At 34.6% G+C, this 14,206-nt stretch overlaps 1 protein-coding gene across 4 annotated transcripts in view; it reads right to left on the reverse strand.

The window, feature by feature from the left end:
- Nucleotides 1-14,206, reverse strand: part of LOC119637282 (eye-specific diacylglycerol kinase) — a 265,570-nt gene that overhangs the window by 93,330 nt on the left and 158,034 nt on the right. For 3 of the 4 annotated variants that reach the window (XM_038033200.1, XM_038033202.1, XM_038033201.1), the window contains exons 1-2: nt 10,179-10,845; nt 4,350-5,773 (exon numbers count right to left, since the gene is read on the reverse strand). The exons of the other annotated variant lie outside the window; for it this stretch is intronic. In XM_038033200.1, the coding sequence (XP_037889128.1) occupies nt 4,350-5,773; nt 10,179-10,268 (1,514 nt within the window). In that variant the 5' untranslated portion in view covers nt 10,269-10,845. Of the gene's footprint in view, nt 1-4,349; nt 5,774-10,178; nt 10,846-14,206 lie in introns of those variants that run through there. 4 annotated transcript variants of the gene reach the window in all.

Raw genomic sequence — 14,206 nt, forward strand, 5'->3', positions numbered from 1 at the left:
TTACATTTATATATTTAGATATATATATATAAATATAGGATTTATCTAGCATTTTTTTTTTTTTTTTTTTTTTTTTTGAGAAGTTTTGAAGGAATATAGTTAGCTGATTTTCGATTTTCATGTCAGTGTTTCGCGAAACAACAATTTAAAATATTTGCGAGGGGAAATTCTGCTTAAAAGTTCGTAAGTGTAGTTGGAGAATTTGATTAATTATTAAACAGGAAAATAGTAAAAATAGAAATTACTTAAGCTTTTGCTTTTCCGAATTCTATTGGACCTAATCGGAGCGATTCGTTTTTCTTCATTCAAATCCTATACAGTTTTTTAAATCCTTGATGTTATTGTTACGTACATAATGCGCAAATTCCTATTATGCTATATTTGCTTCTTAATCACAATGGCTAGGATGTGCAGAGCTTTTTGAAAATGCATTTAATAGCTTATTTTATATTTAGATAAACATACCTGGAATGAAAAGAGAAAAAGAAAGAGAAATTAGAAAATGTTTTAATATTAACAAAAAACATATACATATATATATTAATATAAATATATGAATTTTCACAACAACAACGTTTCACATAATCCAAAAATGTTTTTTAAAAGCAAATAAAAAATAATTAAGAAAAATGTTTTTTTTTGGTTTTTGTAACTTTGTTCGCAGAACTAACTATTAAACATAAACTTAACAAATAATATATATTAACCAATAACAACATCAATCAAACGAAGGTCTTATTCTTAATTGTTAATTTCTTTTCATAATTACATCGTAACTGATACGTTCGTAGGTGTATGCAGCACCATGAAATACCTGTTATTACATCAACCAATTTAGGGACATATTCCGAATCGGTTCAATTTTGATGTGCAATAGGGCGCAAATGTGATAGCTAGTTATAAGCTAAGCAGAAACATCAACGATGAAAATGAGGGAGAGAAAAAACTTATTTATGTACTAAAAATATTTTTTAATATTTTTTTCTCGTTAACATAACAACGATGATCGATGAGCGCCTAATTTTGTACTACTTTTCAATTTTTCAACTTTTGACCTTCAAAAAAAAAAAAAAAAAAAATGCTCATAAGTGATGTAAAAGAAAAAAGTTTTTATATGGAAGGACCTTTAACTCTTATTTTGCTACGCGATGTCTTTGAGTCACTTTGGAGCCTTGAAAGTACATTTATAGAGAATGCATGGCTTAACTATAAGATTTTATGTTTGTATAAAATTTATAAGATATAAGATTTTATTGTTTAAACCCTACACCACTTGCGATATAAAAGTATATTAAGTATGTACAGAATACTTGGAAAGGCTTAGGATAGACCCACCACAATAACTTTCTGAATCACTTTCTAAATCGCTCTAGCCCTTCATCGGTCTGAACCGCCTGATATTTTTGTATTCAACCTACAAGTCAAAGTATTTTGATGAAATTTGGTACGCCGGTGTGTCTACCAAGAACGGTTCGAACCGGATAACTTTTTCGACCACTTTCCATATTTTAAAAAATCGCCATATAACTAACAGTGTTAGGAGAACACCTTGGCCATTGCCCACTTCTATGTTTTACTTGTCTTGCTATGAGCAAAAACGATCAAATTTTAAATGAGAATCACATCTGGTTGTGATGCGCTATATAAAAACTTGGCAAGACCAGGATTGAATGGCTATTGTCGGTTTTTTTCGACCCGATCCAACTTTTGAATCACCGGTGACATCTACCTATTTCTACCAAAATATTTATGGTATAATATGTATTGTATCGCCACGCCGGCAAGCATAATTATAGGAAAATAGACATTTCTTGATCACTTAAGAACTCAACGTTAGGAAATGAAAGTAACTCTTCCATGCTCACACGCATACCCCCAATATTAAAGAAACTCAGACAATTTTGAGAACATTGAAACATCGAGAACTTTTTCATATTTTCATCTACATTGTATGGCGCGGTTAACATATTTCCGCAAAACTGCTAACCAGATATTCACCACAATCACCTGCATGTTCGATGTAAAGACGGTAGCAATTCGTTTACTAACTTCAAATTTATTTTCAATTTATTCATAAGTGGACCAAGAACGTACTAATATGTATTACCATACATTGGAAACAAACTGGAAATATACTGGAGTTGCAGTGTTATCATTGTGTTGATATAGACGTTACCGGAGGCTTTTAATTTAGCAAAGTCTTTGGAATTATCCGTGTTAGGTATGACAGCGAAAGTATATTTCAAGTTCACGGACCGACATTTCGCCATATCTACGAGTAGAGAGAGTTCCAGCAAGTTTCAAATTCCTTTCACCTTAAATATTGCAAAGTGACGGAAGATATATTGAACTGCATACAGGCGCCATGATTGGAGAATTTACTTCTTGCACAATTAGGTTAAATGATTTTTTTCCGTTTCATAAATAAAACATATTTTTGTACAAATAACTGGTAAAGTTTTCTTAAGATACTCAATACGCTATAAAGCATTCTCTTTATAATATACTATACTATTATTTATACTTGTGTACACTTGTGACGCTCGTTTGTTTTGTGCTTCCGATAAATCATTTATATATAAAAAAAAAGGGATTTTCATGTTCCTTAGATAATTTCGCACGTTCGTCATTATTTATTGTAAAAGTCAGCGGAAAGTTAACTTGCTCATATTCGTGATCGTAAATATAAATCGCGTACGCAAGATAGCCATTTAGAAACACCTATAAAATGCAGAAAGAAAGCTATTAAATATATTTGCAATCGCTTTAAGCATTTAACAAAGATCTTTATGCGAATGCAAATGAAGGCGTTTTATGACTAAGACGTTTCGGTTCCAAAATAATTACAAAAAAAAAAAAAAAATCCATCTTTGGCAAAAGATGAATCATTGCTATTCATCGCCAAACAACATCATAATATGATGCAAACGAGATCTGTGTCATGATTGTAATTTTGTATCGCAAACACATCGCTTAATTAGTTAAGTATTGCAAATACGTTTAATCATAATTCGTGTCACTCATCCAGCTTATTGCCTTTTCATATGGGATTTGTAACTTTGTAAATTTTGCAATTGATGTGTAGTATGCGTTTACAGCTTTCACCTTTTTACCCCATGCTCAGTTAGGGAATCTTTGATGTTTTACTGACATAAATGTGTAAAAGTAATTTTTATTCCCATTAATTGAAGACTACACCACTTGCGGTCCAGGGTACGTTCGTGAGGACCTATGTAAGGCACAGAAGTGCTTAAGATAGACTGATCTTTTATTGAACTGTTCTTTTCGACCACTTCCCATATAACGCCCTATTTTTGGCATTCTAATTTGGTTTGACTTTGAACTCATACCGGGTCGGGCCATCCTTTGAACCCCCCTCATATACAACTAGAGGCAAACAGGTCTAATTTTTAACGCTTCATGATGAAAATCAGATCGAAATAGTAATTTAAAATAAAAAATTTACTGTGCCATATATGAACCATCTAGGCCTATTTTTGGATTCTACCCTATATAGGGATTTTTGTGAACATTTTTTTATTTTTTAGGGCAGAAAAAGTTTAAGTTTTAACACGTTATGATAAAATGTAATCCGTCATAATAATTTGATATAAAAATTACTTTAACTCTTTAAAATTTAAAATACTTTTCCCATCAAATTCTAAAATTTATTCCAAGTATCAACTAAGCTGAATAAAAAATTGTTAAGCGCAATAGATTGCCATCAGTTGAATAACATTCAATAGCAACTCATCTTTATATGAGATCTTGAAGTCTATTGCGTGATCATTCGTATTCTCCTTTTGCTGATAAAAGGAACTGTTCTGTTAGACTAAAACATGAGTTCGAAACTTTAAAGAAATTATAACAGAATCTTATTGAAGCAAGCAGAAAACGGAGCATGTGTGATAAAGATCTAAAGATCATCTAAAAATGAATGCTACTGCTGCACTTAGTTTTTCGAAAGGTTAGTGTCCGCTTGTCCCAGCAAAAATAAAATATGCCTAAGCATTTTTAATAAAATTATTGGTATAGAAAACATGAAGATTTTTGGTTAGAATCAGTTAATAGTGGTTCCCAGGAATAAAAATCCAATTTCAAATGGCCTTTGCAAGGCGTAAAATGCATAAATTTCGTATTTTTTTAACATAAATATATGTTGCCAGACTGAATACGTATGTCGTTCAGTGGTTGGCATAAAAATTGAATATAATAAAAATGTCATGCAAACGGTAGATTAATAAGAACAAAAGAAAATCTTATTTCTTAAAACTAGAAATGAAGACGAAAGTAAACAGAAAAATCCACAAACAGGAAACGAAACAAAACGAAAAATATTTTCCACATACCCGTCTCCGTACATGCCCGCTGTACCAGCCATAGCTAACGCCTTGTAACGGGCCTGCTCATTTGTTGGTAAAACAATGTCCACAGAACGCGAACGTGTAGCGTTTGTGTTGGGTACCGTGAGAAAACAACCATCTTCATGCGCTTGCAATTCTTCCGTTTTATTGCCTGAGGACACTTTTGAGAAACACGAATCGACTGAGGCAGCACGATCACGCTTTAAATCAGGTACAGTTAAGTAAATATCACGAACTACCAGAGTATGCTTGGCTGATGTCGGTGAACCGCAGGTGGCCATTGTCGAAATCTCATCTACTGAATCGATGGCATCTACTGAAGATTTATGTTTTTCTTCTTGCGATACATTTTCGAGTGAATTGCCAGTAGGCTCTACAAAAATGGCTTCTTGTCGTGATATTGAACGTCTGCGGGGTCGTTGTGTAGAAGGCGAAGCAAGTGCTGCGGCGGCCGACGATTCGTCGTTAATTGCTGTAGAGGCAGGTTGAGTGGTTGTGCTAAAGGCGGGCGGAGGTGGTAAAGGCAAATCGAGTGCAGGTGTTGGTGGCAGTAATTCTAAAGACGATAACGGCGGCGGCGGTGGTGGTAGTTCTAGCATAGGACTACCGCAAATCGACAAAGATAGTGCGGGTGAAGGAGGGGGTGAACCCGGTTCAATTGGAAATGTAGATGGAAAGGGCGGGTAATCATCGTTAGTAGGCGAAAGTGTAAAAGTAATGCCGCAAAGTTTTGTAGGCGGTGGCGGGAGAAGCGTATTACCAAAATGTGGTGATCCATGGTCAGATTCTTCGAGACCTTCGTCTTCGGATGTAGTCACTGAACTACCAATTGTATGTCTACGCATTTGTCGCGGCATACGAGTACGGGATTCGTCTAAATGGCCACCAATGCCACCCAAACGAATATCCATTTCTAAAGCGGCGTCATCATATACATCTATAATGCCACCCACTTGCTCATCTTCACCGCATTGATTGACATCTTCATCGGTGGCATCATCATCGTCGTCGACATTATCATTGTCAGCATCTTGATCGTTATCATCTTCACTAGCCTCCGAACTCGTGAAACTATAACTTATCGTGCTAACATCACGATCAGCTAAAAGGTAATGTTGCTCTTCGTTTCGCTGCCGCTCGAACTCTTCCAAATAGTAACAATGTATACAAGGAGGGGGAGTTTTCGTCGATGAGCTGCGACGACTTTTGGCCGAATGTCGTGGAACTTCCAGAAACGTGCCAGAATCATCACTACCCACCGAAGCCGCAGCCGAATCGAATGAATGCGAGCGTTGGGCATGTGATGCTTGTGGTACTTTTAAAAAGCCACCAGCCGAAGAACGTTCCTCTTCCAATGCAGACATACGTTGCGCTTCCAGTTGCATTTCATCAAAAGAAGCTGAACGTACCTGCGGTCGCGACGAAATAAAGAAATAACATTCGAAATAGAGAAAGAGAGACAGAGAGAGAGAGAGAGAGAAAGAGAAAAATTTTTCTAATTTACTCTTATTCGCAGAAATTTTTAATTGCAAAAGATCTCTTAACAAGAAAGCATGCAAGACTTATGAAGAAAATCATCAGTTGAAAGCTTAAGCTACAGCCAGCCGTAGGTAGAGGAAGCTATTCAGTGTGTTATTGTTTCATAAAAGGAATAATAAACGAAGACACCTATGCGCGCCCAGGTAGCCATTCATTATTCAAATCGCATGACACGCTTCATAGCGCACATTAATATTTTCAAAAAGGGAAACAGTAAATAAATAAAATGTAAAGTAATACACTGTGACGTGAAATGCGATATGAAATCCATTATCATCATTATTATAATCATTATGGACATCATCGCAGTAATGGTATTGTAATGCTGCACGCTGACACACATAGCGAAATGGTGTTGATATGTCAGATGTCAATGGGGGATTTGCATGTCATAAAATTGTTGTTGTTCACATTGCTTGTCCTTTTCTTTTTTTGATGTTTTTTAAACCTTTTTTTTTTGCACCCCCCCCCCCCCTACTTTATTGTATGTGCATAGCTACGAACAAATGACACACAGAACCTCACATAACGCTTGTTCGGTAATGTTGGGAAAAAAAAGCGAAAAAGAGAGAAAATCAAAAGAAACGATGAAGCGAGGGATAGTGAACATATAGTAGTCATTCGTTTAAATCACTCACGCGGCGCGGTCATTTAAATTCATGTTTTACATGACTTTAAATCTCGACTTGATTCACTTGCATTACAGCGTAGAGCCTGTTGAAAGTATAATATTACACTTGACGTTTTCGAACATTTTGCGGTCATTTGTTTGCCTCGTTTATCAACAAAATTATCCTTTTGTTTCTCATTTTTTTTTTTTTTTTTTTAGTGCGCGCTAACATTGTCATTGTCATCGTCGTCATATTTCATAGACAGAAAAATGACATCTCTTTGTTAGAAAGAGAGTTCAATAGTTATGAAATAAATGTTATCCCTTTTATCATAAAATCATCAACACGGTACAGCGTAACAAGGAATACAAAAACAAAAACTGCCATTCAGTGTTAGGAATGTTTGATTTAAATTTAATACGGCGCAATGGAAGTGAAGCCATTTTAATGTCCGCACACTTAAGTAAAAGCAGGCGCATAAAGAGCAGTTCTCTTCTTTTTTTTTTTTAGTTATTAGAAAGAAATTTAATTATTGTTAATATGCGGAGCTATACTTGACAATGTTTATGTAGCGTTTTTTTTTTTTTCAAATATGTCAGATGTGAAAATATTACATTTTACTTAACACAAGTCGTGAGGTTTTCACGGAAATACTGTCCGAATTTTTCGGTGATGTGTGCACTAGAAAGACATGATCTATGGAAGAGAATAATTTCTATTATGCTGTCATCTTTAAGGCAAAGTCCAACTTTTCACTTTTTAAAAAGGATCACTGCTTTCCATTACAATTTATTTCTGTGTATTTACCATAAATTTACAACTCATCATTTCTAAGAGACTGTCGACTGACGATAAGTTTGTGTATTTATCAACTGGCGAACAGTTATTCAATTAGTTATTCGATTGAAAAAGTTAGTAATTGTTGAAAAAAATTCGGGAAAACAATTAAAAAATACATTAAAAATGATTTCAATTATGATGACGTACAAAACATATGATGAAAAACAAGTAAAAGCATTGTGTTCGGCTGTGTCTGAATCTTTTATATATCCACCGCCTAGTTCCTTCAAAAAAAAAAAAAGATCGTATTGATACATTCTCCTAACTTCGGATCACCTAGAGAATATATAAATTTTTATTATCGTAGTTTATGACCGATGAGTAGAAATGCAACTTTTTTGCTTTCGAAAACAGAGCTGGTTTTACGTTATATCATATTCTGAGAGTTTCTTTCGGCCTACTTGGCCCTATTTGCCAAACACTAAACTGCTTGCAAGCACTTTCAATGTTTTTGCCAAATTTGAGGACGATGTTACACAGATGTGCAGAGGGGCAGAACGACGGACAGACATGATAAAATCGATTCAAAACTCGATTCTGAGCTACTGATAAGTACGTTTACTTTACAGCTTTCTTCTCACACCAAAGCATTCTTCTTGGCGTTTTAGAGGTTTTTGCAAACTGAATATAAAAGCCCGCTCAATAAATCTTGTGTCAGACACATCTATGCCAACACTGTCGTCAGACCCGTCCGATTTTAGTAGTAGCTAGTACCAGCTTTCCAATTAAACATAGAAAAACAGTTTATGACATTTCGATTATTAGTTGACCAGTTACAGTTGTTTAAGTGATACTACATTTGTTGAATTACGCTTGTGGACCTAACATTGCTTTTCCACGAGAAAAAACACTGCTTGCCATTAGCATTGGTTTAGAAGATGTTATGACAACTCTTCTCCCTCAGAAAGATAAATGCTAATTTTAAATAAAGTCGTACGGCCCCCGATGATGTTGAATCTCTTTTAGCGCCAAAAATCGGCAGTTGCTCGAGGAAACACAAAAAAAAAAAAAAAAAAAATGCGCATAATCAGTTTGTAAAGCGAAAAATTAAAGATGCGTGAGATACATGACACGTTAAAAATGTCAGAAAGCAATGTATTTACTATTTTGCATGAACTCTTGTCCATAAGAAAGCTCTGTTCGACTCTGTGGATGCCGCGTTCATTCACTTTTCACAACAACGTGCTTATGAAGCAGAGCGTTCTTTGGTGCTGTTTAGTCGAAAACAAAAACGATTTTCTCATCCGCTATACGACAATGAATGAAATATGGATTTATCATAACATTGCGGAATCAAACCGGCTTTTAGCCAAGTGGAAAGTAATCAGCGAAAGCTGTCCAAAGCAGCCGAAAAGGTAGCCTCACTAAAACAACTGTAACTTCTAAACTAATGGCGAAAGGGAAACGAATGAAAAAATTTACATATTGTTATGGAATTCGCTTTTTACATACAAGATACAGTCCGTATCACTAGATCGTAGATATTTTGATCAAGAGAAATACACTTCAAAGTTCTTTTCCTTTACAATTATATTTCTTTTAATGTAGGATTATTTACAAATTATTTTTGGCAATACTTTCGACTGCTTAACTCAAATACTCTTTTTCTACTGTTTTGTCTTGCACAAATATTCTATTTATATACATTTTTGTCATCCTATTACTAGCACCTAATTTTATGACTTGACATTTAATTCGTTAACCTGCTTTTATTGGTAACCGTTTTCATCGGCATGCAGCTGCATGAGGCGCCTGCGAATGTGCACTCTGCTTTTACCTGTCTGTTTTTCCAATAATCTTCACTGGCCGCACGAAATCATTTATTTGATCTTAATAGAAAGTTGTACGACACATTTCGCACAGACACAATGACTTTAAGATTTTCAGACAATACTTGTGCTACTCTTGTTTCTCTAAAGAATTGAGAAAATCCGAATTTGGTATGTAGCGTCACTAAAATGATTGTAACTTGTAAACTAATGACCGCAATGTCGTGAGTTTTCGATACATTTCGTTTGCAGTTTAATGCTATCTAAAAATGACATGAATTCGTTAGTAGTCATCCTAACAACTTATTGAGTATTGTATTCGGTGCATAAGATTATTACTTGTAATAATATTTTCAAGTTTAGTTTTTTCTATTCTTGCGATAGGCAATCGTGGGCGTGTTTGCCGCGAATTACATTTAATTTCGGATTTCAGTTTTGGGCTGCTGGTTGTGCTGATGATATCCGGCAGTCCATAGAATGAGAAGGAACAATTAACTTCTCGACGAATCTATTTAAACTCTGAATATCATATCGAAGATATGTTATATAGACGTGTATTGATAGCGCAACTTCATAACCGGGTACGTATCTACTCTTTCCATGTGTTGACGACTGCAGCAAAATTCGCCGAAATGCCGTTAGCTGAAAAACGAACAGACAAACAGATATGAGCGAATATCAATAAATCCTGCAGTGATCTAAAGCCCCTAATGTCGTCGTTTATCGTGTATGAGTACTCAACATCTTTGCGTTATGCACACTGAACGATGAACAATTTCATGGGCATAGGTTATAATATCTCCGCAATGAGCTAGAATTAGGCCTAAAAATTAAGAAATTTCTAGAGGTTTGAGGCTTGAGAAAAGAAATTTCGCTATTCGCAATTCGTAATTCGCAATTTTCGCACTGAGTTCGAACTGAACGCTGTTTTTCGCTGTTTAAATATTTCGATGAGTTAAGTAAAGGCTGAATAAATTGAAAATGTATCTCATGCAAGGTATAATAATTTAAAGGAAAATGATTATGATTTTGATGTTGATGAAAGCAATTCACACCTGTTTTGGAACTTCAAGACTGGTTTGCGTTTTCATTTCAGCTCCTGTTGGAGTACGCGAACGCGTAAATGTTGTACGCAATCGTTGCATATTAATGGGTGTTTGCTCCTCCAAAGCAAAAAATAAAAAAGAAAAAGTCTTTTCTTACTAAAACCACTAAATTTAACACCATTTAAACGTCGTCAACGAATTGTTCTCATTTCGATTATCTCGGTACACTTTTTTTGGTTTACAATTGCGTTGGCAGACTCTTTTACAGTTTCTAAAAGTTTTCATAATTTTTTGTTGCCCTTTTACCGTCAAAGGCAAGCATTGTTGTGGTAATATTAGGAAATTTCGCTTGATATTGCTATTGCTGGTGTTGTTGTCGTTTACGTTGATATTATACCCGACAATTGTAGTTGTTTTCGTTGAAATTTTTGAATCTGGAATTCTGTCAACTTCCATGTTTATGGCGGTGGTAACTTTCATCATTTCAAATTTTCTTGTATACACATCCATATGCGCGCACACACAATGATTCTTGCATTGTACTTTGCATTCGTTGTTCCCTTTAGCTTTACCAATTAAGGCGGCGCTGCATTCTGTTTTTTGTACCAAAATGGGTCTACAGATATTTATATTTCTTTGTTTTTGGTTTCTCGCATCTACGGTACATTCTCATCAGCTGAAAGCAAAAAAATTTTTTTTTTTTTTTTTTTTTTTTTTTTTTTAAAAAATTTTTTTTTATAAAAATTTAAATTAAAAGAAACACTAATGGCGAATGATTATCTGCTTGCATGTCCTTTAATACCTGATTATATATTGAGAGACAACAACAAAATAATGAATAGTTTATTTTTAATCTTTTGCGCTTTTGTCATTTTTATTCCAAGCTATGATTCACTTAAAGGTGCACGCCTAAAAAACAAAGATGATCAACTAGACGCCTGCTATGAAAAACATCGACATACATTGCTATAATAAATTAGACATCATCATGATATTATCTCAAACCCGAGAAATAAGAGTTGAATCAATTAAAAAGTAATTTGTAATAAGTGAAAATAATTGTTTGCTTAATAATGCGCGTGAACGCTTAAACGAATCACATGTAAAAACATTTCAAAATATTTCCCCAGTCTACGGCAATCTGGCCTTAAGGAGTACAAATGGTTTGCAATGATTTAAACGGTACTTTACAAAACCTTACGAAAATGATTGCATCGTAGAAAGACAACAATTTTACAGAGGTTATCAGTAAATTGAAAAAAAAGAAAAAAACCATTTTTAGATAAAACTGAAAACATCGAACACCATCGAACACTCATGCAATTTAAATGCAACCTTAACTAAAAATTTCAAATTTAATGTCATATAATATAATATAAGAAAATCTGCGGAAAATAGATCACGTTGTACGTCAACTATTCTGTTGGGCTATGGCAAAAGACAACAGAGCAGAGCTGTTGCAAGTATCCTTGGAATTTATTGCTTCTCTTAAACAGAGCTACTGTAAGACTTTAAAAATATCAATCAATGTATTCCGACTGCGAATGCAATTAACGTAGAAGATGTTATTTATGCGATTTCAATCGACTATACCTTTAATAAAATTTGTAGAAAAAAACCAGTAAAGATTGATTTTGACATGTTACTTATCTGCCAATCCGATTGACTTTATTGCTCGTACAAAGTTTGCGGTAGAGTAACCTACAACTTTGAAAACGAAGAATATATTTTAGTTTTATATTCGTTGGAATTTATAATTGAAGCGGATTTTAAAAAATACAATCCATCATTTTATCAATTTTCGTAATTTTACAATTCCTCCCCGTAATGATGGACTTTTCGTATGAAAATGAATATCTTTCCGCTTGTAATACTCGCCCCTGCACACCGCCACAATTATCTATCAAGTACGTAGATTTTAGATCGGGGCAAGAATCGGCACCCGTATCTTAGCCTATCATTCTTTCATCTTTCGCAAAAGATCGAAAAAGTTAATGACGACCTGCGTAAGATAGTCAAGTAAATGTATATTTCAAGCGATCAATATTTGTTGATCTTACATCATATGAAATCACTATAAAATGGATACAGACCCATCTACTGGTATTCCCTCGCATAAAATTTTCATAAAACAATTTGAGATAATAGATTAAAGCAATGGAAATAGAAGTCGCCTTAAAGAGAATACATCTTTCTTGCTCCTGAGTCTTATAAAGTTAATCGATTTGATAGATGAACTTTTCATGTATACTTTCGTGTAGACTTTCGCCGGCAAATTTCCGGGCCTTCACACAAACGCAGATCTCTCAGTGACGCATAAAATAGTAAATAAATACTTGAAGATGAAAGCTTCAGACTAAGCCGCATAAAGTGTTTTTTTTTTTGTTTGTTTTGTTTTATCATCATTTACTTTACTAAGTTTTATTGAATATTTTTTTTTCCATTTTACTATTTTTAGCAAATAAAAATGAAAAAAATGCAGTAAATAAAAAGAGAGAGCATCTGTAAGTCAAACTTGAAAAATAAAAATAAAAAAACTCAAATAATTATTCTGCAGAATGAGACAAATCGAAAAATAAAAAGCCGAATATATCTCCAACAGCTCCGTCGCTTCTATGTCAACGAACAAGAGGTGCAGTGAGTACACTCACTCTGCTGAAACATTTGCCAAGACCCTAAAGAGAACTCTAGACACCCTGTAAAGTACACATATTCTCAATTAGTACGTAATATTTCACGTCAATTTAGGCATGTCCGTCCATTCGTCAATCCATATGTTCGATATCAATGATAAGCATTAAGATATCTGCTTCAAATTTAACGAGTGCCTTAAGAGTACTTGCAAGCCGATCGGTGTTGAAAGTTGTCTCAATCGGTCAAAAGACACGCCTACAATACAGCATTGAACAGGACAGAAGACCTCACTATTTTCCAAACCTAAATAATTAACTCATAGACTGCAGCAGATAGAATAATAGAAATTTGAATGTATATCCTGGGGATGATGTCGCAGCCGTTGTGAAAAGATGGAAAAATCGGTTTAAGTTGATGGATGACGATAAACATTTCGTCATAGTTTTCGTTTTTTCTAATTTAAAGCGAATCCTTCGCATACGTTTACGCAGTAATTTGGCACATGTGGCTGCGTGCAGCTGTTTCAATCGATATGAGTTATTTTGTGTATTTTGCATCCGTATATATACCTCTGCTTAGATATGTATTGGCATTTCATCACGCTAACCGATAACGGGAAGCAACAAAAAAATGAAAAGGCTCCACAAGGAAGGCAAACGGTCTTTGGGCATTTCAATGCACATCTGGAATATTTGTAGTTGATGCCAACTGTTTGCGAACAAAATAACCGCTTCTCTCTTTCTCTTTGTAGTCTATCTTGCACTTATTTGCTGAAAATCGGTAAGCAAAACGAAATTCAGGTTAATTAAAATTGTTTACTCGGTTTCTACCTTCTTGTTTACTTATTTTTTGTGCTTTGTCTTTTGCAAATGTTGTGACGGTGTAAACAAAAATGAAGAAACTTAAGTAAACAAGAGGTAGAATAAAATTTTTGCACAAAATAGTCGGAAACATTGTCCGGGGATTAACATTCCCACAGTATTCCCACAAAGCCATTATTGTAATATTCTAATTGTTTAAGGGTATTTTTTAAGTGAATATGTGAGAACACATATCCAATCATTTGGCATGGCAGAGATAACAGTCTATTTATTATTCCGATTTTAATATGCACACATATCGGTCATTAGATAAGCTATAAAACATATGAAGCGCATAACCTTGATTAGATGCTTTGGTGAGCGTTACGACATAGCTTAACTAGATTAATGTTGCCAACCTTACGCGACTCTTAATTTACTGCTTAGGCAAACGCCACGAGAGTGTTCCTTGATTTATTATAGACGATGTTAATCGGTGAATGGGACTACACTACACTTTTTTTTCTTCCCGTTCCAATAACAGGCAGATTGAAAGACGGGCGGGAAGACAGAAGAAAATGATTAAAGCAAGTCAACATCTTA

This window comes from Glossina fuscipes, unplaced genomic scaffold (genome assembly GCF_014805625.2).
Source record: "Glossina fuscipes isolate IAEA_lab_2018 unplaced genomic scaffold, Yale_Gfus_2 59, whole genome shotgun sequence".
NCBI lineage: Eukaryota > Metazoa > Arthropoda > Insecta > Diptera > Glossinidae > Glossina > Glossina fuscipes.